The sequence below is a fragment of the Ictidomys tridecemlineatus genome, chromosome 1 (genome assembly GCF_052094955.1).
Source record: "Ictidomys tridecemlineatus isolate mIctTri1 chromosome 1, mIctTri1.hap1, whole genome shotgun sequence".
Taxonomy (NCBI): Eukaryota; Metazoa; Chordata; class Mammalia; order Rodentia; family Sciuridae; genus Ictidomys; species Ictidomys tridecemlineatus.
In genome coordinates, this window is record NC_135477.1 from 120,594,997 (window position 1) to 120,622,446 (window position 27,450).

Consider the following 27,450-nt stretch of genomic DNA (forward strand, 5'->3'; position numbering starts at 1 on the left):
GTCTAGTGTGGACACAGGCAAGTACTTCACAGAGGAAATAAGATACTCCAAATGTATACAAGAAGAAAAGAATAACTGAATCAAAATGAAAAAAAACTGAACTCTTGGCTAACTGGAACACAAACCCAATTTCCTCAAGTCTTTTCCCTTCCTTAATCAAAATAAAGATGTACCATCAGGGAAGATATCATATCAAAGCTATGTGTATTATGTGCATATAAAATGTGTAAAAATGTATTATACAAATTCATAAATAAAAGCTATCCAGTTAAAAGGCTCACTCTATCTGAACTGTAGTGTTCACATCTAAGTTCTCAAACCAAAAAATATTTCTCTTGAGGAAATAAAATATATCATAGATAGTTTACATTTGGGCAAATTTTAGAATGCAGATTACAACACATATGCAGACAAAGTCATTATTAATATTGATAAAAAGAATGATCAAGCAGAAAAAGAACACATATGGCTTTTGAGGACATACACCTACTCTTCTCTGAAAACCACAGAGGATGATTCTGCAGCTACATTGAGCCCTAATATATCAGGACACAGAGATTATATACAGGTAACTATAAATTCTGGGGTTTCCAACCACCAAGCTCTTTTAGACTTAAGTCTTAAATAACTGAAAACTATTTTAAAACAAACAGTCATTTTTACAAATGTTGAGAATATAAATGAACTCTACAGATATAAGCATTCACATCTGAAATCCCAACATATGTGACAATAAGAGAAACCACTTGACTCAAGACTCCCCAAGTCGAAAACAACACAGAAAAGAAAGTATGCTGGCAACTTGCATTCACTTTTTTATAATAAAAAAAAGACGGGCTGGGGCTGTAGCTCAGTGGTAGAGCGCTTGCCTAGCATGTGTGAGGCACTAGGTTCAATCCTCAGCACCACATAAAGTAAAATAAAGACATTGTGTCCACCTATAACTAAAAAATAAATATATTAAAAAAAAAGAAAGAAAAGGCACCTATAAGTACCTAACTATTTAGCTACTACTACTGAGGGCAGAAAACTAGCAAGAGATAGAGACATTTTATACTTTTTCCAAAACTCAAATGAGGATTTAGGGGTGATCTCTAAACAACAGCTCCCCAAACAAGAGGCTGAAATAATCTGTACACTCTGAGAACATTTCGATTTGTTAAGGATAAAAATGGACTGTCTACCTGGCACTTATATATAATGGGCTACCAAAAAGAAATGAAAGTGAACAAATCACGATCTCAGATAACTATGTATTTCACAAACATGTTGAGCAAAAGACAGAAGGCAAAAAAGAATATAGAGTAATGTTGTTTATAAAGTCCAAAAAAACACTAAATTTTATTGTTTTAAGGGACACATTGCAAGTAGTAAAATTTTTTTAAAAAGGAAATAATTATCACCAAAATTAAGGTATCAACAAAGTTAAGGTAGTGGTTAGCTGCAGAGCAGGTAGGCGGGATGGCAGTGGACCAGGGAGTGGACAACAGAGGTGGACGGGGCAGATCTACTGTCTTGCCAATATTCAATTATTCAATTGCTCACCCTGAAAATCATTACAGGTATTTGCTTTATAACTACTTATTCAGTTATACACATTATTTAATGCATATTTCTATAAATGCTCATTTTACTACAAAATAAATAAATGACTAAAATTTTAATGGATTCTAAACTTTGAGTTATGCAAGCAGTTGAACCATTCAGACACTTCGTATAAAAACATTACACCACTGGCTCTGCTCTCACCTCCCCTCTTCACTGAAAACACAGATAAGAATCAGTGTGGGCTGGGGTTGTAGCTCAGTGGCAGAGTGCTTGCCTCACACATGTGAGGCACTGGGTTCCATCCTCAGCACCACACAAAAATAAATAAACAAAATAAAGACATTGTGTCCATCTACAACTAAAAAATATTTAAAAAAAAAAAAAAGAATCACTGCCTATCATATAGTAGAGTCCACTAGATATCACATACAAAGAGGGGTCCCATGATACACAAAATAATACCAACTCAAAAATGAAGTACCCAGGGCAAAACTGGACACCTACCCAAGTGCAATCCATGCTATAGGGGGGGAAAAAAAAAAACACCCCCAAGAGGCAGAATAAAATTTCCTCAATCATGGGAATTTCTCCAAAACATGTTCTCATCAGAATATCAGAACTAACCCAATTGCAGGGTGACACAGGCACTTCCCGTCCAGTTCTCTCATCACTTTTCTTCCCACTTAAGTTCAGGAACCACTTGGTGATCAAAACTGTCATTTTTGTGGGAGAGTCAGGACATTGCAAGTCAGAGCTTTACATAATTTTTTTTAGATTTTACTGATACCCTGGGCTGGAGAACTATTTCAACAATCCAAGAATTCCAACACTCTGTTCAGAAGTGGCACTAAGCCAGGGACAGAAGGCCCTGAGTTTCCTTATTCTGTCATTGCTGAGCTTACTGGGAGGTGGAAGGGGTGGTAATCCTGCTGGAGACAGAGGAGAAGGATGGTGGTTACCAGTATATGCATGCACCTAAAATATAAGAGGCTTTTAGTTGAAGGCAGATTAGCCTTAACTAGTAATTTTTTGGTCCACATCTGAAACAAGACAGAGAACATAAATGACATATGGGAACAACTGTCTAAATGTGTTCACATATATCACTAAAAGCTTACTGCCTAGAATTCACAATAGTGGAAATTCTAGCTCATCTGAATGCTGAAGCTAAGTTTTCAAAACTGCAAAAGAGGACAATAAGTAATTGTTTCCTTCTTACATCCAAAAGAGTGAGCAAAAATATAAAATGCATTTTGCACTCTTCAGAAGACACCAATCTCCTCAATCAATAATTTAAACTTTAAAACTAAATTTTGTCAAAAAAGGATTTCTTCCTAATAATGTTACACATCTTTTTAAAAAACTACTTTACAAAGACTAATGAGACTCAAAAAAATCATAATTCTAAATCCTAAACAATTATGTTTTTGGTGAGTGTTTTTGTATGTTTGGTTGGGTTGGGTTTTGCTATTCTAAGGTTTCAAACCAGAGCCTGTGTAGGCAAGCACTCTACCACTAAGCTACATCCTCAGCCCTTTTTTTAAACTTTTGAGGCAGGGTCTCACTAAATTGCTCAGGCTGACCCTGAACTTATGATCCTCCTGCCTCAGCCTCCAGAATAGCTGAGATTACAGGCCTGAGCCACCAAGCCCAGTTATTTTTTAAAACTATGCTTTTACACTTTTTTCTAATAACAACATATACTATATTAAATATTATACACCTGTTATCTGCTTTAAGAAGTTATATAGTATTTTTTTGGTACTGAGGTTTGAACCCAGAGGCACTTTACCACTGAACTACATTTCCAGCACAATTTTTATTTTTTATTTTGAGACAGGGCCTCACAGAATTACTGATCTTCCTTCCTCAGCCTTCCAAATTGCTGGGATTATAGGTATGTACTATCACCCTGGCTTACTATCAGTATTTTTTAAAAATAAAGAACCTCCTCAAATAATGACATAAATAACATGGTTACTCTATCATCCCCAAAGCACTGTTTTGTATGTTCTCATGAACAGGACCAGCATCATTGTTCTCCTAATCACTATTTTGATAACATGGTTGTAATTTCCTCCTAGAACTTGACCTATCATGTTTATAAAGGAAAAATTAAAATCTATAAAACATTATCATATTGTAATACTGTTTGAAAACGCTTCATTAAAATAATTATGTTTGGGCTGGGGTTGTGGTAGAGAGCTTGTCTAGCACGTTTAAGGCACTGGATTGGATCCTCAGCACCACATAAAAACAAATAAGTAAAATAAAGGAATTATGTCCACCTACAACTAAAAAAAAAATTTAATGATTATGGTTATTTTACATATACACATTCATAATTTTAGATGCATGCTAAGACAGTGATTGTCTTTATCTTCTAGTAAGGAATTTCACTCTATCAAAAGGACCTCCATCCATGTCAGCCAACTTAGTGGCTATCAAAAACTAAACAAATTCTAAGTAAACTTTACATTTATTAATTTAAAAAATGGCATAAAATAAATGGGGAGTGGATCTGAAGACAACAAACAAAAAAAACAGTAAGAACAGAGCTGAGTAAAAAGGAATCTAAGAAATACCATGAAGATGAGTTTCAGGTCAGAGAAGCTGAACAACTATATCAAAGAAAAGGTCTGTCCACAGTGTCATTCATACAGACTGTTGATAGAGGGTGATGAGGCATACAGTGGACTAGTTAATGAAACAAATTAACACTTTAATTAAAAATTAGACTTATGACCCAGACCAAAAAGAAACTTACTCTTTCAGAGATGAATACATGTAAAAGGAAACAGCCTGTCCTTTGTCTGCAAAGTTTTGTATAAATTGTGCTTCCCCACTTAATTGCAAGGTATAATGATGGTGATGATAATTATACAGGATTAAGATGAAATAAATTGTACTGGCAATAAATACTAGGGTACAAAAGAAAAGACTGTATTTAGAAGAGGAACAACAACTGGGAGGCTTTAGAAAAAAACATTTAGATTTCTAAAATCTACATCAAGCTTTCTAAGTAACACTGAAACTAGATTTTCAGCCTCTGCTGCTTTAGTGTTACAGCAGAATCCAGCCTCCTACCAGTGCCTCCCTTCTAGATTCTTGTCTCACAAATGAAGAGAATGAAATCCCTGGACGAGGAAGAGTGAGCCTAAGAGCAGGAGTTCTTCAAGGGAGAAGAAAAGAGAAAGAGCTCCTACAGGGCGAGAGGGAATCAAATAGAGGTTGCCATTTAAATGTACTAGTCTTGGGGGTTATACAGCTACAGAGTAGGAGCACTGATCAATATCTATGCTAGGGGCTGGGAATGTGGCTCAGGCGGTAGCGCGCTCGTCTGGCATGCGTGAGGCCCGGGTTCGATCCCCAGCACCACATACCAACAAAGATGTTGTGTCCGCCAACAACTAAGAAATAAATATTAAAAAATTGAAAAAAAAAATATCTATGCTAATCAGGTCTTGGAAAAGCACCAGTGCTACTGGTCAAAATCTCTGGTAAACAGATATTAGAAAAGTACCAATGCTGTTGGTTCAGCCCATGACCTTCTAATTGGCTGTGCCCTTTTAGTCCTTGAAATTGAACTTTCTTATACCCTCTATTCAAGTCTACTCCTACCCACTTCCATTTTCCCCAATTTGAGACAAAGGCTTGGCTGGAATGTTTGGAATGCTTCTGGTTTATTTTCATGGAGTAGCCTTTACTTTGGGGGAATAAAAGCCTTAATAGGATTCCCTATCCTATCTTAGTCAACAGAAAATCGTATTTGTGATTTACTTCAACTAGTCATAGTTTATATTCCCAAATTCCCAAACTGTGCTAAGAAGCTAAAAGAATAAATAGGGAGTAGAAGAAAGCAGCACATAATTTAAGAAATTAGAAAATGCTTCTTGAGAAAAGTAGCCCTATTCTAGAAACTGAAGGATTAGTACATGCAGCTGATAAAGGCAGAAGAACATGTTCAGGTGGAAGGATCTTTAAAAAATCTACTAGAAACAAAGAAAGCACAAGAAATTCCAAAAGTTCAGAATATTTCAGAAGGCTGAGGAAATGAGGGAAGACAGAGAAATAAAAAGAAGTCATTTCATAAAGAGTCCTGAAAATATATTAAAATGTTTGATTTTTACCATAGAACAACAATTAATTTTTACAAAAGGGAGTGATATTACCAAATTTACATCACAGAAAGGTCATTCTAACTTAAATGTGCTAAAAGGACTAAAAGAGAGAAGGCTAGAAGGAGGAAAACCAGTTAAAATGCAATGTAGGCTGGAAACAGCAATTCTGAAGGCTGAGGCAGGAGGTTTGCAGGTTCGAGGCCTGCCTCAGTAATTTAGAGAGGCCCTGAGCAACTTAGTAGGACTCTGTCATAAAATTTAAAATAAATAAATAAACAAAGGGGGCTGGAAATGTAGATCAGTGGTAGTGTACCCCTGGCTTGGCTTCAATCCCTAGTCCACAAAATACAAAACAAAGGGCTGGAACATAGATAGTTTCCCTAGTGTGTGCAAGGACCTGAGATAAATCCCTGGTAAAACATACAATACACACACACACACACACACACACACACACACACACAGAAGCCAAGGAGAAAAGACAAATTAGTAACAATTAAACACCTCATAGCAACAATGGAAATCAGAGGTCAGTGAAATGTGGAATGCTATTTAAAACAGCTGAACGTTCCTAAAAACATAAAATACAACTTTGAGTTCTGTATGCAGTAATGACTAACATTTGCACATCAGATAAAAGTCTCTAAATACCACTGCTCACTAAACAGACTATGGAGAAATTTTTAATATCATCTAGGAGACCTAAGCAAAAGAAAATCAGAACTCTCTAATTTCCTTAGGGTAAACAGTGTTAACAATTTTAAAGCCCATATATCATTTTCAGTATCCTTACACAGATCTTTCTTTTCATAAAAAGAGAACTATATAAAATTACCATTTGAAAATTTTAATGCCCTTATTGCTACTTATGAATAAGAAAAATTTTCAGAATCATATATCTAGTTGCAAAGTATTTGTCTTGCCTACACATGAAAATACTTTGGTGGGGGATTTCCAGATATTTTGTTTCTTTTAAGTGAAAACACTACAGGATATAAAATTTACTATGAACAGGTGAGCTGATAAAAATGATACAACTAGATTCAACAATTACCTGGTTACCACAGGTCAACAGATTTTTCTTCACTAGGTTTCACTGTTTGTTTCTTTTTGTTTTTACAATTCATCTTTCAAACTCAAATCTTTCATTGACTTTGTTTAAATGATCAGTTAGTCAAACTAAGAAACCTAAGTAAGATACTATACACTACCAGGCAATGCCAAGTCAGTGCCCTGAAAAATCCCCAGGAGACTATAGGAGGCGGCTCCCCAATTCAGCAGACGGCTGAGTCAGTTTCTAAACCAGTGCTTCAAATAATACAGAAATTAGATAAAGTGACCTATGAAATCATGACATATCCACCCCCACTTTGGGAAATCTTAATCACTAAGAAATAATTACCAGTGGTCTGTCAAATCTAACTTTTACTATATGCATGATGGACTTTTCACGAAAGCCCAAAACACCCCATCGACTCTTAATATGTATAAAGGAACTATAACAATAAACTCCAGGTCCCAAAGATTTACTAACTTACTCTTACCTCTCATCTTTCTCCCTAACTAAAACAAATAAAGCAAAATTTGTTTTCCTCACTTGTCTAGAACGTAAAGTAGGTTAAAGGAATTACGACACATAAGAGACATTATACCAGGAGTCTCTAACAACTGTTACCATTACCCACACTCCTACCCATCCTCCACAATCCACTACCTACATGGTTTTTAAATATGCATTGCTCTTTTGTTTACGGTTTTTAATAAATAGAAACATCCATTCAAAGGTAATAGAGAAAATACATTCAGATTAATAGCATCCTAGCTTCAAAACTGCCTACAGCTCCAAAGAAACTTTTGTTTGTTTTATGCACTGCCATGAATATGACCACTTCATGGCTCTAACATAAACAATAAAAATGTGACATGAACCTTGGCAGACATACATTTTCATTTAACATGACACAAAATAATTACTTTTTCATAAAAGCTGACTGCTATTGTCAATATTCACTCAAACCTTACCTCTAATTCTTTAATTTTTTCTTCTGCTATTTTCTGTTTCTCTAATAGCTGATTATGAATTACTTCCTTGGACTGAAGAATAAACCTACAAAAAACACAAAAAGTTGAAGATTAATCCACATGACCACTGTATTTGTCAAAATCAATAGCTATATACCACAAATATAAAACTAAGAAAACTTAAGAGGATAATTTCCCAGTTCAGAACAAATAAAATACACTGTTATATTGTAATAAACTCAAAAAACACCACAGGTATTAAGCCTTCTTAGCTAAAAAGGAATAAAAGCTTAAAAGTACACTTTGCTTTCTAATTTAAGAAGGGAATCAGACTTTAAGTAGAATCATAGATACAAAAAAAAATAATAAAAAAATAAATACCACAAACTAACAAAAAAGTCAACAAATGATAAAAATCCCTATATAACTTTTACATTTATATAATTTAATTTTATCTGGATTTTTTTAAATAATATTTGTAAATTGAAGCTTCCCTTCATCTTTTTTCTTTTCTTTTTTCCTTGTAACAGCAGTAACTCATGACCTTTTAAAGTCACAATCAAGTACTGTGTTAGGATCAATGCATTAGTGTTATATGAGTTCCTCACACAAAAAGCACTGTATAAGCCCAGTATCTTTTATTATTATTTCCAGAGTGTATAATACCTCTGAAAAGCTCAAAATGCACAAGTGGAAAATTTCAACTTTTTCCAACATAGGCACATTATTCGCCACTGATGAGGATGGAAATATGGGGAAGCTTCCTTAAAAATTAACACTGAATCTGTTTTGTGGCTTTATGTTCATAATTTTTGCTTCAGGGAAGGGAAGAACAAGCTCTTTTATTGCTCAAATAAATGAACTAAAGGAGTTTCCTTCAACTGGAACCAAGAGAAAACCCCAGTGCTCAAACCGCTTTCAGGATTATCTAAGCTAAAACAGATTTCAATTAAAGATTATAATTAATTAATCAGACTATTTCTTCTCTTTGCACATAGAGTTTAGCAACAAAGAACTAAATAACACTTCTTAACAAAAAAGTCAACAAAGAAAACATATCAAGGTAGCAATATTCAATTTTCTCTGCTAGCTCCACAAAAACACCACCGTCTAGTTAGGCTCTCAAGCAGAAGATACATGTGTTATCATAGATATAAGACAAGTAAAAAGAGAACAAAAAAAAACACCTAGCTACTCCCTGACATTTTGGGAGGAAATTTCTTTTTCCTTACTCATAATTACACTTTGTCACATATATTAATACAATCTGGTGAACTACTCTTTTTCACTCTAGTAATTATTAAGTCAACTACCACCGTGACTTAATAATAGTCATCCTAGATAATTTAATCAATGATCAAGTCTTCAGCAGTAACTTGATCCTTTGTTTAAAAAAAAAAAAAGTCAACTTGCTCATACATGTACTAGAAAGACTGACTATATTCATGAAAAACAATGATTAAATCTAGGTCTTTTCCTATAGAACACTTGGTGTCTACAATGTTCTTACTTATTGGGTCCAAGAATACTTTGGATAAGACTATAGTGAATAGAATATTTTTTTCAGAATTGAATCATGTTAGTATTTGAGAAGAAGAGTTGTTTTGAACTGCATTAGGTCTTAGTGACACCAAGTAAAAGGCCCAAGAATTGACAAATTTTATCATTGCGTGCATAATTTCACCAAGTGTTTTAGCCACAAAAATAATTTTCAAAGTAAAATGCACATTTTTAAATAGCATTGATTGCTGGCCAATTAGTAGTATTCTCAAATAATAGGTCATCAGACATCAAATCTTTATTAGTGTCTGGGAAATTTTCAAAGCTAAGATTAGAGGTAAGTCATTACTTATGTGGCCTTTAAAAAGAAACTATCTGCACAGATACTAAATCCCTTGAGCAGAAAATAAAATTACTAGAAAGCAAGAACACTAACAACAAAAACATTTTTCCATGGTCACACATCCCCGAGGTAGTTATATTGGATGTGCCAACTTTAAAGGACTGAGGCTGACCAACCTATTACCATAAGCCTAAGGCATCTCAGCCATGAAATTTTAAACAAGGATGAGTACTGTGTAAACTCAACTGTTTACCTTAAAGAATAATTACACGGTCAATATTCACACATAAAAATTCATGAAAAATTTGGTTTAGTTTCCAATTCAAGAAAGGGCATAGATACATTATAGGAGATTGAAATGCCTAGATTTCTGGGAAAACAGTCTTTAGGAAACACATTATCTGCTGTTTAAAAAGGCAGTGAAGCAAATGTAGCTTAGGGTAAAGTACCACTGGGATTAAACCCCAGTACCACACACACACACACACACACACAAAAAAAAAAAAGCGCTTCAGTCGTGTAGCTAATTCTTAATTCATTTTAATTCATTCATGCTTGTTATTGTACATCTTGTTTCAATACACCACAGCATACTTACTCATTTCACTCTTAATGGACATGTGGCTTATTGACAACCTGAGAATTTTTTTAAATGTCACTGTGAACATTGTACAGGAATGTGTGTGTGCTTTCACAATCACATCCCTGAGTTTGTTTAGGGTATATGCTTGGGAGTGGAATTGCTGATTCAGGGTATCTGAATTGTCAACTTTACTAGAAAACATCAAAATGTTCTCTTATTTTCACCTCCAACAGCCCTGTTCGGGATTCCTATTGACCTCTATTTGCATCACTGGGGACAGGCTTGGTAATGCTGAATGGCAGTCCCCTAATTTGCTATCCATTATAGCCAACTGTTGTATGATCACTGCTGGCTCAGGGCTGATGGACCAGGCTCCACCTTTAACACTACATTTCTCCTAGGATTTTTTTACTTCTCCAGATAGACACTCATATAATCTACAAATACAGACTGTATTACTTCTTCCTTTTCAAAAAAACAAATAAAAATAAAAAATAAAATAAAAAGACAGTGAAATATCAGATTCTATTGAGAGGATATATCATAATACAATTTTAAGTCTTATTATCATAGATAAATATTAGGTACACAATTTCTCCAAGTAAAGAATCTCATAGAGACCCTGGATTGTTAATGAAAAGCCAAATGGAAGAAAAAGAATTCTGGAGCTCATAATGTGCCATAAAAGGAAAAATAAACCATGAAGACGGAAAGTATTCTAATATGACAAATGATATACAGATAACATGCTTATAATACTCAGGATTATAGAACCTAGATTAGAGTTACTACTTTGTAAAAGGTCTCTATTTTCAGGCTGGGGATGTGGCTCAAGCAGTATCGCACTCGCCTGGCACGAGTGCGGCCCGGGTTCGATCCTCAGCACCACATACAAACAAAGATGCTGTGACCGCTGAGAACTGAAAAATAAATATTAAAAAATTCTCTCTCTCTCTCTCTCTCAAAAAAAAAAAAAATTTTAAAAAAAGGTGTCTATTTTCATCCCCATGGTACTCGTATAAAACACACATATAGACCAAAGGAACAGAACAGAAATCCCACAAATAAGCCTATATATATATATCTACAGCCTACTGATTTGAGACAAAAGTGCCAAAAAAACATACATTGGAGAAAGGACAGCATCTTCAACCAACAGTACTGAGAAAACTGGATGTCCACATGCAGAAGACTGAAACTTGACCCCTTTCACCCTATACTAAAATCAACACAAAACGATCAAAATCTAAATGTAAGACCTGAAAGTCAGAAACTACAAGAAGAAAACAACTTCAAGACATTGAAGGCATTCACACAGATAATGATCTTCTGATTAGGACCCCCAAAACACAGGAAGTAAAAGCAAAAATTGATAAATGGGATTATATAGAACTAAAAAGCTTCTGCACAACAAAAGAAACAATAGAATATAAGACAATCTACAGAATGGGACAAAAGTATTTGCCAACTATTCATTTTGAAGAGTTAATATCCACAACATGGAAAGAACTCAAAATCTTAACAAAAAAGTAATCTAATTATAAAATGGACAAATGAACTAAATAGATACTAACACAAGAAATACAAATGGAACAAATATATGAAAAAAATGCTCCATATCACTAGCTATCAGGGAATTGTAAATCAAAACACAATAATCTCACCCCAGTTACAATGGCTATTATCAAAAAAAAAACTATAATAAATGCTGGCTAGGATGTGGAGAAAAAGGAACTCATTTATTGTTGATAGGAATGTAAATTAGTACTGCCATTATGGAGAACAGTATGGAAGTTTCTTTAAAAAAAAAGAAAAATACTAAAAATACCAAGCTATCTCCCTCTTCTGGGTATATATCCAAAGAAAATGATAACATACCAGAGATACCTGCACACTTATGTTTATTGTGTCACTATTCACAATAAATAAGACACGGAATCAGCCTAGCAGCTCATCAACAGATAAATGGATAAAGAAAATGTGATACACACACGGTGGAGTAGCATTCAGTCATAAGAATAAAATCCTGTCATTTGCAAAAACAAAAAGTAGGATGAACTCACGGTCATATATTAAATGAAATACACAAGACACAATGGAACTACCACATGACCCATCTATACCATTTCTCAGTATGTATCCTACGGAATTAAAAAGTCAGTATACTACAGTGATACATGCACACCCAAGTTTACAGCAGCACAGTTCACAACTGCCAAACTATGGAACAAGCCTAGGTGTCCATCAGTAGGGGTATGGATGAAGAGAATGTAGTGTATATATATGTACAATGGAGTTTTATTCAGCCATAAAAAAGAAAGAAATTACAGCATTTGCAAAAAAATGGATGAAACTTGAGAATATTATGTTAAATGAAATAAGCCAAACTCAGAAAGTCAAGGATCATATGTTTTCTCTCACATGTGGAAGCTAGAGGGGTGGGGGGCGTGTCTCATGAAAATCAAAGGAAGATCAGTAGAGGAAAGGGACAAGGGGGAGGGAGCAGAGGAGAGGAAAGAAAGGGAAAATTCTGGGGAATGATATTGGCCAAATTATGTTGTTATATTGTCTGCACATACAAATACTTAACAAATCTCACCATATGTACAATTATAATGCACCAATTTTTAAAAATAGAGGGGAAAAAAACTTCAAAAAAGAAAGAAAGAAGCCAGATGCAGAAAGTATTACATGTTCTTTTTATATATTGGAAGCTAAAGAGAGTTAACCTGATAGAATAGTAGAGCCTGGAAGCAGGATGGTGATTGAATTTTATCAGTACACACTATATGCATGGAAATATCACACTGAACCACATTAATATACACCATTCACACATGCTACTAAAATTTAATTAAAAATTTAAAAAGGAGTATAACATGGCAACATATAAAGAAACAAAACTACTGAAAATCGTATAAATTAGAATAAATATAATAGATGTTTGTCCTATAATGACAACAGAGGTATCATTTTAAAAACTAGTTGGCAAACTAGTTTGCAGGTCAATCCAGCCATGTTCATTTGTTTATATAATGTCAAGGGCTACTTCCTCACTACAGTGGCAGCATTAAGTTGTGGCAGAGATCCTATGACTAGCAAAATCAAAATGCATTATTACTGACTTATTACCAAAAAAAAGAAAAAGCTTGCTAATCCCTCATCTAAAACAAAAACAATAGCAACACACCATGAGCTCATATGTAAAATGTGTAACAATAAAACAAAGGATGGAAGAGACAAATCTGACATATAAAGATGAAGTGGTATAATAACATCTGAGGTAGATTATGATAAATTAGAGATGGATAATAGAAAACACAAGACAAACACTAAATTTAGAAAATTTAACAGGAGCTGCCTATAATCCCAGCAGCTCAGGAGGCTGAAGCGGAAAGATCACAAATTCAAAGTCAGCCTCAGCAACTTAATGAGGCCCTGAGCAATATAGTGAGACCTGTCTCAAAAATAAATTAATTAATTAAATAAAGGAGGGGATGTGGTTCAGTGGTTAAGTGCCATTGGGTTCAATTGCTGAAACAGAAGGGAAAAAAAAAAGGAAAGCTTAGTAAACCAAAAGTGAAGATAAAACAGAATCATTTAAAAAAAAAAAATCAGGGCTGAGGATTTAGCTCAGCTCAGTGGTAAAGCACATGAAACCCTGGGTTCAATCCCCAGCACTGCAAAAAGATAAAAAATTATTAATCCAAGAATCCAAGAAAGCAGGAGAAAAAAGGAATAAAGAATAAATGAAGGCTGAATGTTTTCTCTGATATGCGAATGCTGATCCACAATGGGGATTGGCGGGGGAGCATGGGAGGAATGAAGGAATTTTAGACAGGGCAAAGGAGATGGAGCGAAAGGGAGGGAGCATGGGGGTAGGAAAAAATGGTGGAATAAGATGGACATTATTACCCTCGGTACATGTATGAAAACACAGATATTGTGACTCTACTTTGTGTACAACCAGAGACATGAAAAATTGTGCTCTATATTTGGACTATGAGCTGTCATGTATAACAAATTAGAGTAAATAAATTTTTTTAAAAAGAATAAATGAAACGAAAACAAGTAGCAAGGTAGTAGATTTAAACACAGTCACAGCAACCATTGTTAAAAATATAATTAATATAAACTAAAAGACAAAGACTATCACACTAGATTAAAAGCATGATCCAATTACATTCAGTCAACAAGAAAACTGTTTTTCAAATTAAAACACATAAATAGGTTAGAATTAAAAGGATAATCACACCTACTAGAACAGCAATAATCAAAATGATAATAAGACCCTGGAGAGATCCCAGAATCTTCACACATTGCAGGCAAGAATGCAAAATGGGGGCCTGAGGTTGTGGCTCAGTGGTACAGCACTTGCCTGGCATGTGTGAGGTCCTCAGTTCCATCCTCAGCACCACATAAAAAGATAAATAAATAAAGGTATGAAAAAAAATGTGTGTGTGTGTGTGTGTGTGTGTAAAATGCAAAATGGTACAGCTGCTATGGAAAAGTTTGGAAGTTAAGAAATTAAAACATAAGAGAAGTAGGCGTGGTGGTGCATACTGGGAATCCTAGCAACTCTGGAGGCTGAGGCAGGAGGATCAAGTTCAAGGCCAACCTCAGCAATTTAGCAAAGCCCTAAGCAACTCAGGGAGATCCTGTCTCAAAAATAAAAATGAAATTAAACGAAACGAAATGAAAAGAAAAGGCTAGGGATGTAGGTCAGTGGTAAAGCACCCTGTGTTCAATCCCCAGTACCCAAAAAAGTTAAAACACAGAATAATAATAATTATTATTATTATACTTTTCTCCCACCCCTAAAAATCACTGATTTGCTTTATTATTGAATAGCATTTCAGTGTGTAGCTATACAGTTACCTACAGATGGAAATGATGGGTTGAATGGAATTTGATTGGTCTATAAGAAACCACTAACTCGGAGCTGGGGTTGTGGCTCAGCAGTAGAGTACTCACCTCACACATGTGGAGCCTTGGGTTCGATCCTTAGCACCACATATAAATAAATAAAATAAAGGTACTGTGTCCAACTACAATTAAAAAATAAATATTTTTTTAAAAGAAAGAAACCACTAACTCTTTTCCCAAGTGGCTACAAATAAAGTGAACAAATGATTGTTGCATGCAGCAATATGGAGAAATCACAAAAACATTATGCTAAGTTAAAGTAGATACAAAAAGTCTACATATGGTATAATTCTTTTCACATAGCACTTTTTAAATAAATAAATAAAAGGCAAAATTACAAGGACAGAAAAAAATCAATGGTTGTCAGGGAATGGAAGTAAAAGGAGAGTACCAAACATGAAGCCATGCTTTTGAGTTGATGTAACTATTCTCTAGCTTGACTGTAGTGGTAATTACATAATAGCATGCACTTGTCAAAACTTATAAAACTGTGTAACTATAAAGGATAAGTTTTACTCTATGTACCTCTATGTACATTACACCTCAAAAAATAAAAAATAAAAAGCCAAAGCTAGGCATGATGGTGCATTCCTACAGTCTCAACAAATCTGGAGGCTGAGACAGGAGGACTGCTTGAGCCCAGCAGTTCAGGGCCACCCTAGGCAACATAGTGAATGTCTTTAAAAAAAAAAATAAAGGTCAATAAACAATCCAGGAAATGAATAAATGAATTCACTTCCAACAAAATGGAAATAACAGCCTTATCATAAAATGACTTTACCTACTGCAAATGAATAAATAAAAGTAACCTTAGGGGCTGGAGTTGTGGCTCAGTGGTAGAATGCTCACCTAGCATGTGCGGGGCACTGGGTTCGATCCTCAGCACTACATAAATGTAAAATAAAGATATTGTGTCCACCTAACATTTAACACTTAAGAATAAATATTTTTTTAAAAAAAGTAACCTTAAAGAAGAAGTATTGAGGGCTGGGGTTGTGGCTCAGTGGTAGAGCACTTGCCTAGCATGTATGAGGGACTGGGTTCAATTCTCAGCACCACATAAAGATAAATCAATAAAATAAAGGTCCATCAACATCTAAAAAAAATTTTAAAAAAAATGTAACAGTACTGAGCTGGCACAGTGGTGCATGCCTGTAATCTCAGCGGCTTTGGAGGCTGAGGCAGGAGAATAGTAAGTTCAAAGCCAGCCTCAGCAACAGTGAGGCACTAAGCAACTAACTCAGTGAGACAGTTGTATACAAAGTATATTCACACCAATTTGTGTCTTCATACATAGAATGTTATTTAACAACAACAAAAAAAAGAATGTACTATCAACTACAAAAGGACAGGGAGGAACCTTAAACACCTACTGTTAAGTAAAAGAAGCCACTGTAAAATGGCTATATACCATGTGATTCCAATTTACATTCTGGAAAACGCCAAACTATGGAGATAGCAGAAAGATCAGCAAGCAGTCACCATGGAAAAGAAGAGGCAGGCAGGCAGGCAGGATGTGGTGGGGAGAAAGGAAAAGGTGAATAGATAAATGGAGAACATGGGATTTGAGGGACAGGGAAAATATTCTGTATGGTATGTACAGTGGATACAAGACATTATAATTTTTCAAAACCCAGGACTGGACAAAGAATAATACCTAATGTAAATTATTAATCTTAGTCTACAATAACCTGTCAACTTGAATACCCATGTTTTGAGGCACTATTCATAATATCTACACTATGCAATCAACCTAGATGCCTGTCTACAAATAAAAAAAATATGGTATATATACATATTGGAGTATTATTCAGTCATAAAGAACAGTCATGTTTGGTGGCACACATCTGTAATCCCACCTACTGAGAAGGTTGAGGAAGGAGGACCACAAGTTCACGGCCAACCTGGGAAGAGAGATGCTGTCTCAAAATAAAAAGCTAAGTGGTAGCTCAATGGTAGAACATCACTGGGTTTAATCCCAGTGCACAAGAAGAGAAAGAAGAAGAGAACAAAATCATGTCAAATTGGATGTAACTAAATACCATCATGTTAAATAAAATAAGCCAGACAGAAAGACAAGTATGACAAGTTTTCTCTCTTGTAAAGAAATTAAATTTTCTTTAATTCAAGTCTAGAATTAAAAGAAAGAATCTAAAAGTAGTGGAAGGAATGAATACTAGAGAAGAAGAGGAGGAATAAGAGAGGGTAACCAGAAGGGAGGATACAATTGGAACATGATATATGCTTATGTGGAAACATTATAGTTAAACTCATTAATTTGAACAATATGGAAAATGCTGAAACAATGTTTTATCAATATTTCTTTTTTTTTAAAGAGAGAGTGAGAGAGGGAGAGAGGGAGAGAGAATTTTTAATATTTATTTTTTAGTTATCGGTGGACACAACATCGTTGTTTGTATATGGTGCTGAGGATCGAACCCGGGCCGCACGCACGCCAGGCGAGCACACTACCACTTAAGCCACATCCCCAGCCCCTTTATCAATATTTCTTCACCAATTTTAACAATTACACCATACTGTTGTAAGAGGTAGAGGAAATACATAAAGGAAACTGTGGGGGAAGAGGAGGTAGAAAGGGAGTATGTGAGAGCTGTCTGTTCTGTTTAATTTTTCTCTTAAACATAAAACTGCTTCAAAAAAACAAAAATTAGGGGCTGGGGTTGTGGCTCAGCAGTAGAACGCTCGCCTCGCACAGGTGAGACCCTGGGTTCGATTCTCAGCACCACATACAAAAATAAATAAATAAGCAAGTGAAATAAACAAGGTGTTGTGTCCAACTACACTATATTTTAATAAATGAATGAATGAATGAATGTTAGGAACATGTTAAAAGGACACAGGCAACAATCTGAAAGAACTCTCAATGCCCAAACGTACCTCACTACATTTCCCTGACTGACCCTGAAAGCCAACCTCTATTTGAGCAACAGAATAAACAATGTAGTGCTAGCTGGAGGTAGTGGCACATGCTGTAATCCATGACTTAAGAGACTTGAGACAGAAAGATGGCAAGTTTGAGGTCAGCCTCAGCAACTCAGTGAAACACTGTATCAAAAAAAAAAATGAGGGGAAGGAGGGTTTGCTGAAGATGTAGCTCAGTGGTAAAGCCCCACTAGGTTCAATCCTCACTACCAAAATGATAACAATAACATAGTACTAGATTATAACTGAGAAATAGAGCACTTAGACCTGCTGTACCTCAGGCATAAGAAATCTACAGAGAACACTGTAGGATCAAGTCTTAACTCTGAGGGATGCTGCTGTATCTCTGTACTGTACTCTCCAGTGCTACACCCATAAAATCTTCCCCTCTCTTTCTTCTCCACTGCCCATATTGCAAGCACTTATACAAGGCTCTCTGCTAAAGCTCTCTATCCAAAGAACTCATTTATTTTCAAAGGTTCAACTGGTACAATGATACTCAAAATAATGTCAACCCCTATAATCTGCACTACATTCAGTATCTAAAGGTCATTCTACTCGCATGTCCCACATTAAGCTCATTTTATCTACCCATACCAACATTCCAGACAAGCAATTTCACTACCTCAGCTTCAGCTTCTATTAATGCTATCATCACATTCCTACTCATCTAAGTCCCAAATCTTTAGGTATCCTCCTCATTTTCTATATTCCCAATTTACCGTTCCTTTTCATACTGACCCTCTGTCTTCATTCTACTTCCACCACCTTAATTTACATCCTTATTACTATATTGCTTAATTATTTCAGTGGTTTTCCACCTGTCTATACTCCCTAATTAAACTCTACTTAATTCACCCAAAATATATCAACAGCTTTCATGCAATTAGCCCTTAATTGTAGATCATCGCAATGATTATCTGTTCACGATTTTATTTTATTTATTTATTTTTTTAGAGAGAGAGAGAATTTTTTAATATTTATTTTTTAGTTTTCGGTGGACAAAACATCTTTATTTTTATTTTTATGTGGTGCTGAGGATCGAACTCAGCGCCCCATGCGCATGCCAGGCAAGCGTGCTACCTACCGCTTGAGTGGCATCCCCAGCCCATCTGTTCACGATTTTAGCAGATGCTCCCGGCTGGCTACCCAATGTCTGTTTCTTTTTCTTTGATGTATAATCTCAGTTTGGGGTCCCTCTACTTCCCCAATTAAAGTGAAATCTTCACTTTCCCCAGGAAAGTGAAGTCTAAACTGAATCAAGTCTTAGTCTTAATTCATGTCATCCATCATGGCATGTCCCTTAAGATTTAAGTCCAAGCACATGGCTCAGTTTTTGACATGAAATGTGAGGGGAGACCCATTAGAAGACTTCTGGGAAAGATTTGAATTTTATGAAGGGGAAGACTGAGAAAGATGATTTATTCGTAAACAGCAAGAATTTTATTGGTCAAGCTAATTCTGAGATGCTTGTTACACCATCATATGGAGATATAAAATAGGCAGTTGGGTATACAAGTGTGGAGTCAGGGTAAGGTTCTAAACTGAAGATAAAAATCTGGGGCTTGTCAGTATATAAAATAGCATTTAAAGAAATAAGCCCCAGCCAGGAGTGGTGGCGCATGCCTGTAATCCCAGCGGCTCAGGAGGCTGAGACAGGAGAATCTCCAGTTCAAAGTCAGCTTCAGTAATAGTGAAGCACTAAGCAACTCAGTGAGACCCTGACTCTAAATAAAATACAAAATAGGGCTGGGGATGTGGCTTGGTGATTGAGTGCCCCTGGGTTCAATCCCTGGTACCAAAAAAAAAAGAAAGAAAGAAAGAAAGAAGCCTGGGTAAAATCATGATGAGTGTAGAGAAAAGAAAAATCCAAGGGCTAAACCCAAGGTTAATCTAACATTTACAAATGTGAAAGAAAAGGAAATAGTAAAGGAGACCAAGGTAAGAGGAAAACCAAGAAGAGGTGATAACCCTGAAGCCAAGGGAAGAAAATGCATTAAGTTAGAAAGATCAGCTGGACTAAAGACTACCTATACATCAAGTAAAATTAGAACTGAGAATTCACTGAAATTTCTAAGAGAATCACAGTCTCTTCAGGAAATCAATCCCACATAAAAACATTCCCTGTTCTAGATAAGTAACTCACACTGCAAGGTTCAATTTGTACCAATTAAAAATCACTGTCTATTTTAAAATCAAAACTACTCCTCCTGAAATATAAGCCGTACTATGTTAATCTATTTTAAACATGATGTTTATTTTGGGTTACTATCTGGCATTCTAAGAATTCTGGTAAATAATCACCTCTGATGTTTACCACTTTTACACTGGCCGTTTCAAACCCCAAACATTTCCACACATAAGCAAGCAATGAGTTATTCTACAACTTTTTGATATGTGACCTGTATTTTACTAGTAGGTTAAAATACAACACTGAATAAAATATAACCACTAGACAATTAAAAAAAAAAAAGTACTGTCACACAAGTACTGAAAGACATACAGAACAGAAAACTCCTGGTACAAAAGCAGAGAGTCATAGAGAAATATAAATATACTTGGGCACACAGCCTCAACAACTTAGTAAGGCCCTAAGCAATTCAGTGAGACCCTGTCTCTAAATAAAATATTTTAAAAATATGGCCCAGTGGGGGGATGCAGTTGTGGCTCAGTGGTAGAGCACTTGCCTAGCATGTGTGAGGCACTGGGTTTGATCCTCAGCACAGCATAAAAATAAATAAGTAAATAGTCTAAAAAACACAATAACTCTCTCTATATATATTTTTTTCAAATACACACATAGAGGATGCATACTGTGGTTCAAATCTTTTTACTCTGAAACAAAGGTTGGGCTTAGGGTAGTCCCACTCTTATCTATTTAAAGATATATTTTTAAGGGGCTGGGGTTGTAGCTCAGCAGTAGAGCGCTCATTTAGCAAGTGTGAGGCCCTGGGCTCAATCCTCAGCACCACATAAAAATAAATAAATAAAGGTATTGTGTCCAACTAACACTAAAAAATAAAATTTTTAAAAAAAGACACATTTTTAATACTGTGCAAATTTTTACATAAGTACATCTCAAATTCTCTCCAAAGCCCAAAGAATACTGTCTTAAAGGAATCTAGTCCAATTCAGGATAGAGAGAAATGATGGGAGGGGAGGGGAGGAGTAGGGGAGATAGGAAGGGCAGCAGAATAGAATAGACATTATGATTGCTGTATGTATATAGGTGACTCTATGACCAGTGTGATTCTGCAATCTGTACAATCAGAAAAATGAGAAATTATACCCCAATGATTCAAATGTATGAATTGCCAAGATCATTGTAATGTCATGTGTAGCTAAAAAAAAAGAAAAAAAAGAAATCTAGTCCAATTCAAGTTAACTAATCTTCCTCGAAACAAGAAGTGGTAAGAGTTCCTGGACAGGACAATGGGGTACTCTCCCAGATATATCCAAACTTAAATTCTAAAAATAAAATGTGCATACATTCTTCACAGAAGCACAGACATAAATGATGCAAGCAACACACTCTAAGCTTATTTACTCCATCAGGGTAAAAATTATTTGCAGTACCCAGCAAATTTTTAATATACGTGATAAGAAAGAAAAGACTACTAACAAGCCACTGCCAACCATCTGTTCATACATGTGGACTGACTCTTGCCTTTTAGGTCAATATTTTTTCTGAGCTCATTTTTGGATATTTCTTTAAGCAGATTATATTCCATGACACGAACATTTCAGTCATCTCAAACAGATCAGACACTAAATTGTTCTTGAATCTGCCTCTATAAATGGCAGCTAAAATCAGAAAATTCTTGGTACTATTTAAACTGTTTTCTTTTCACAGAAATTCAGCTAGAGTTAAGTCAGTTACAGCACACGTTTCCCCAGGGACAAAGCAACAATTCAAGACTGCTGCTACCTTTGTTTTTATTTACATAGGAACAACAAGTAAAATGGTACTTTTCAACCTTCCTTCAGTTAACTACATTTATTCTTGCTTATCACCAATTGGGACACACTGAAGTACCACTGTATTGTTGCAAAACTACTACTTTTATCCAACAAAAGCTAATTTTGTTAAATTGTGTGTGTGCGTGTGTACATATACAAACATATATATATATATATATATATTTTTTTTTTTTAAGCCAGGTCTTTTGATGTCAGGAACTATAGAAACAAAGTCCTCCAAGTAAACCAATGAGTGGATTACATTTATGTTTTTCAAACAAATTCAGAGCCTAAAATAAGTAAGCCCATAACAAACACACATGAAATATTCTAGTTTAACATGTTAATACTCAAGATAACAGGCTTCTTTTTACTTTTTTAACAACAGACTTCTAATTAGCATGACATTTTCAAAATTAATTTCTCATACTTCAGTGAAATATTTAGATTCTGAAGGACATGGAAGGGGAATAAAGGAAAGAATTATTTAAAAGTACTCTTCTGTAGAAAAAACATAATTATGTACCTCTTACAAAAATGTTTGCTAATATCTCCTGACATAAAAAAAAACAGTGATGTCATTCTAGACAGCAGTAGGACAGGGTTATAATGAACATCAAGTTTTCAAATCACTGACAACTTAAGGAAATTAAGAACATTACTCAAAAATCTCTCCCTAGAGTACCACATCTGTGGAAGAGAAGCGCGTGCCATCTGGGGTTACTTACATATTTGACATCAACAGAACTGAAGTCATTTCCCCCTGCACAACAGGAAAAGTTGTTTTTTTTCTTTCTTTCCCCCCCACCCTTAGAACTCTGAGCAATGAAAGCCATGACTTTAAATGGCTCTGTATAAAAACAGAAGAAAAGGGTGGGTCATATTCTACTAGTAAAAGCAGCTGAGCACCAAAAACTTTTAAAATAAAATCCAGAATATAAGAAAACTACAAAATTTCTTATCTTTTTTTTTTCCCTAGGGCTGAGGACTGAACCCACGAAAATTTCTTATCTTTTAAAATTGTTTTATCTTTGCTTTGTGTTCTTTACTCTAAAATACAGACTAACACCTTTAAAGAGCATTAAAAGAATTTATAAATTTGCAATTTGGCTCTTACACCAAACGTATTCTACACATTTCTCCCCCTTCTGTAGAAAGCACTAAAAATTTAAACTTGATTCTGATGAGAGCAACAACATGACTATTTTTACCACACTATCAACAGTATTTACCACACTAAGACTTTTTAACTTTATTTTCTATTCTCAGTAATAAAATATAGTATGACTATTTCTCCAACTTTAAAATTACCTCAAATCAGGCCAGGTGCAGTGGCACACATATGTAATCCCAGTGGCTTGGGGAGCTGAGGCAGGAGGATCCTGAGTTCAAAGCCAACTTCAGCAATTTGGGAGGTCCTAAGCAACTTAGCAAGACCCTGTCTTTAAATAAAACATAAAAAGTCTGGGGATGTGAATCAATGGGTAAGCACCCATGGGTTCAATCCCCAGTATAAAAAAATAAAATAAAATAAAACCAACAGGGCTGGGGATGTGGCTCAAGCGGTAGCGCGCTCGCCAGGCATGCGTGCGGCACGGGTTCGATCCTCAGTACCACATATCAACAAAGATGTTGTGTCCACCAAGAACTAAAAAATAAATATTAAAAATTCTCTCTCTCCTCTCTCACTCTCTCTTTAAAAATAAAATAAAATAAAATAAAACCAACAAATCAAATTGGCTGGAAGATCAACTCTAAATCTACATGAAAATATAAAAGGGCTACCTAAGGCAGCAGGTTTTCTATTAACATTTAACATAACTTAGAAAAATTGTAAATTATTCATCCTGCCTTTACAAACAACAAAATTCAAATTAGGGCAACAATCCACAATAATAAGATCCCCACAAAACCAACCTAAAATTTTAAACTAAGGATAGTTCAACCAAGCTGTCATAAAAAGTTGAGATTTCTACAATCTAAACTGGGCATGGAGGCATATGCCTGTAATCTCAGCGGCTCAGGAGGCTGAGATAGGAGGATCCACAGTTCAAAAACAGCCTCATTAATGGCAAGGTGCTAAGCAACTCAGTGAGACCCTGTCTCTAAATAAAATACAAAATAGGGCTAGGGATACGGCCCAGTGGTCAAGTACCCCTGAGTTCAATCCACCCTACCCCACCAAAAAAAAACAAAAAAAGATTTCTACAACCTAATTAGGTGAAAAATTGCTTAATTATTTAGGCTAAAATGTGTTACCTATCAAGAATACATCTACTATTTAACTTTCTACCTGTGTGACTTTTATCTTAAATTTATACTTCTGGATCTTTCAGCCATCAGAGATCAACCACTAAATTACTTCAACAAGTAGAAATAGCAACCCTGCTCCCAAACAGCAATTTCTGCATTGCTAGACACTTATCTAGTTGGTAGATTTATACCATTGTTCATTCTTAGTTCCTCAAATGTAAAAAATACCCACAGAATGGTAACATACCTCTAAATTAGTTTAAATGTGGCACAAAGTTATATTTAGTCAGGTTCAAGCTTTAAAAAGGCACTTATGATTTTTCCCAAAGGCTAATCTACTCAAGTTCCTCCTTTATTAAAAAAAAAAAAAAAAGCCTAATTTGTCTCTTTTAGAAACTAGAAATGTTATTTATGTAATGCTCAAACAAAAAGGGAATCAGGCAATCAGAATAATAAGTCCTCACATCAAATCAGGGTCAGGATTATATTGATAATAAATTATCTACTGTAATAAAATAAATTTGACATTTATTCTCTAATGATGATCCTTTGAAATGCTAGCATGATTAAATTTCAGTTATGTGGATTTTGAAATATAATGCTTACAAAAAACATTAAAATAATTTTTTAAAATATTTTTCTTTAGTTGTAGATGGACACAATGCCAGGCGGGTGCTCTACCACTAAGCCACAACCCCAGCCCTAAAAATAATTTTTCAAAATTATTATCCTCTACTGTGCAAAGAAGAAAACCCCTACAAGTAATTATGTTAGTTTTTATTCATGAAAAAAAATTGAATAGATATAAGAAATATTCACATCACATTTAAGATTTGTATTCACTGCTTGCATGCTAGAAAGATGCAAAGATGAACACTTGCAAATATTCAGACAGATCATCCCACAGTTGTAACTTTCATCATAGTTCTCAAAGCAGTATGGTGAGGTCAGCTCACAAACAGCTTAAGTAGCAAAACTAGAAATTGGTGGTAGTAGTATCAGGCTACATAACAGCCTCTCCAAAGAATATGAAGTAAGAGAACTAAAATGTGCTGGCAACATGCCAAAGGACTGGATGGAATATAGCTTTGAGCAATGAGTACTAGGAGCCTACAGTATATAGCAATTCATCTTCTCTGATCCTCTTGGTTTGACTTTCTTTGTTTTAAGCCAAAAATAGCCATGTTTAAGAAGTATTTAACACTTTCAAATCTCTCCATACTTATGAGTTAAAGTGCATGCAGGTCTGCAAATATTTGTTAAATACATACCCTTACAAGAAAAATCTGACTTCTAATCTATGTAAGATGAAGAAGGTAAAATAGATACCATTATACTGATATTAGTATGCACAGAACAGCCTTTATTCTATAAGAATTATACTTCCCTCCAAATATTTCTAAAGGTTTGGATTTTCTATATTGTCAATTCTGACTGGCATCTAGAATTAATCAACTTTCTCAATGGAATTAACAATCAGTGGCTGGGGTTACAGCTCAGTGGTACAGCGTTTGCCTTGTACATGTGAGGCACTGGGTTTGATCCTCAACACCATATAAAAATAAATGAATAATATAAAGGCATTGTGTCCATCACCAACTAAAAATACTTTTGAAAAATTAAATAAACAATCCTATTAGATTAATCCTTCCCGAAAAAGCACAATTTGGTTAGAAACTCTGACCTTATTCAAAATGTTACTTTTATAATTTCATCTTGACTAAATCATATAATAAAATAGAATAACACTGATTCTTAAAGCTCTGACACTTTCTAACCATAACCTTTCCTTTGAAGAACCAAAAGAAAAATGCAATTATTTCAAGCAAAAGAAAATCAGACTCAATTCAAATCAACACATATTTAACACCTATTCTGTGCCAGACATTATACCAAGAAATGAGGAAACATAGATGAGAAAACCCAAATAGCCAGAGTAAAGATATAATTGCTAGTACAGACGATAGTAATCTACCCTTATCCCATGACAGATGTCACTAATCACTCAGAGCAATGAAACCTTAAGTCCCCAACAGATAACACAAAACTAGTAGAAATAAAATTTATGTGCTATCCTGAGGCTGGTAGACCTGAGGCTAGATGGGTAATTTAAGGACAGCTTATGAATGACCATGAATGCTAGGCTAAGTTTAGATTTTATCCTGTGGACAACAGGATACACAAAGGATTTTACAAAAAACATTAACATGATCAAGTGTGGCAGATATATAAAGAATGGATGTGGACAGGCAGGAAGAACAATGAAGATGCCATTACAATAGTTAAGCAAGAAATAATGAGGCCTGAATTTCACAATGGAAAAATCTACTGCAGGTTCTAAAACAAAAACAATTTGGATCTTATAATCTGTGGTTTAAAAATAAGAATTTGTAAAAAATTAATATTGTAATCAGAATTCACAAATAATAGTCAAAAAACAATTTAAGGTAAACACTAGAATTAAAGAAGTGAATCACAATGATACCCAAGATTACTCAAGACCATAAATTCAGAAATAGATATTTCAGGTTTAGCATCAAGAAAGAGAACATCCTCATGACCAGACTAATACTCAGCAAGTCTTTTCTTCCTTTCAGGGCACTAATACTCTAGCCAAACAACAAACAGTATTCACCTTACATGCCCTACAATGCAGGGTCAAACTTATACTCCCAGTAAGATGCAGAAAGCACAAAAGTCAAATTTAAAACCAAAGATTATCCAAACACTTAAAACTACACATTTCTTTAAAGGAACATAATTTATATAAACTAAATCTTTTGAAAACATCATTCTACTATTAACTAATTCATATTCAAGCCTTTAAACTCTAACATTCTTTGCATGGAATATAATCTATCTGGAGTACTTCAGATATATTTTTTAAAAAAGCAATTCTATCACTTCTGTAGAATGTTCAATAAATGAAAGTATTGCAATCAAAAATAAAAACTTCAGGGCTGGGGTTGTGGCTCAGTGGTAGAGCACTTGCGTAGCAAGTGGGAGGCCCTGGGTTTGATTCTCAGCACCACATATAAATAAATAAAATAAAAGCCTATTGACAACTAAAAAAATATTTTTTAAAAAAATTTAAAAATAGGGCTGGAGTTGTGGCTCAGTGGTAGAGTGCTTGCTAGCATGTGTAAGGCACTGGGTTCAATCCTCAGCACCACATATAAACAAACAAATAAAGGTCCATCAATAGCTAATAAAAAATATTTTTTAAAAAATTAAAAAATAAAAACTTCAGT

General features: G+C 34.9%; 1 protein-coding gene across 4 annotated transcripts in view; it reads right to left on the reverse strand.

Annotated features, from left to right (window-relative positions):
* Positions 1-27,450, reverse strand: part of Pfdn1 (prefoldin subunit 1) — a 68,400-nt gene that overhangs the window by 35,469 nt on the left and 5,481 nt on the right. For all 4 annotated transcript variants that reach the window (XR_013437674.1, XR_001229816.4, XM_078046314.1 and 1 more), the window contains exon 3: positions 7,692-7,776. Coding sequence is in view for 2 of the 4 variants with exons in the window: in XM_078046314.1 (XP_077902440.1) it covers positions 7,692-7,776 (85 nt within the window). In the remaining 2 variants the exon portion in view is untranslated. The remainder of the gene's footprint in view (positions 1-7,691; positions 7,777-27,450) is intronic.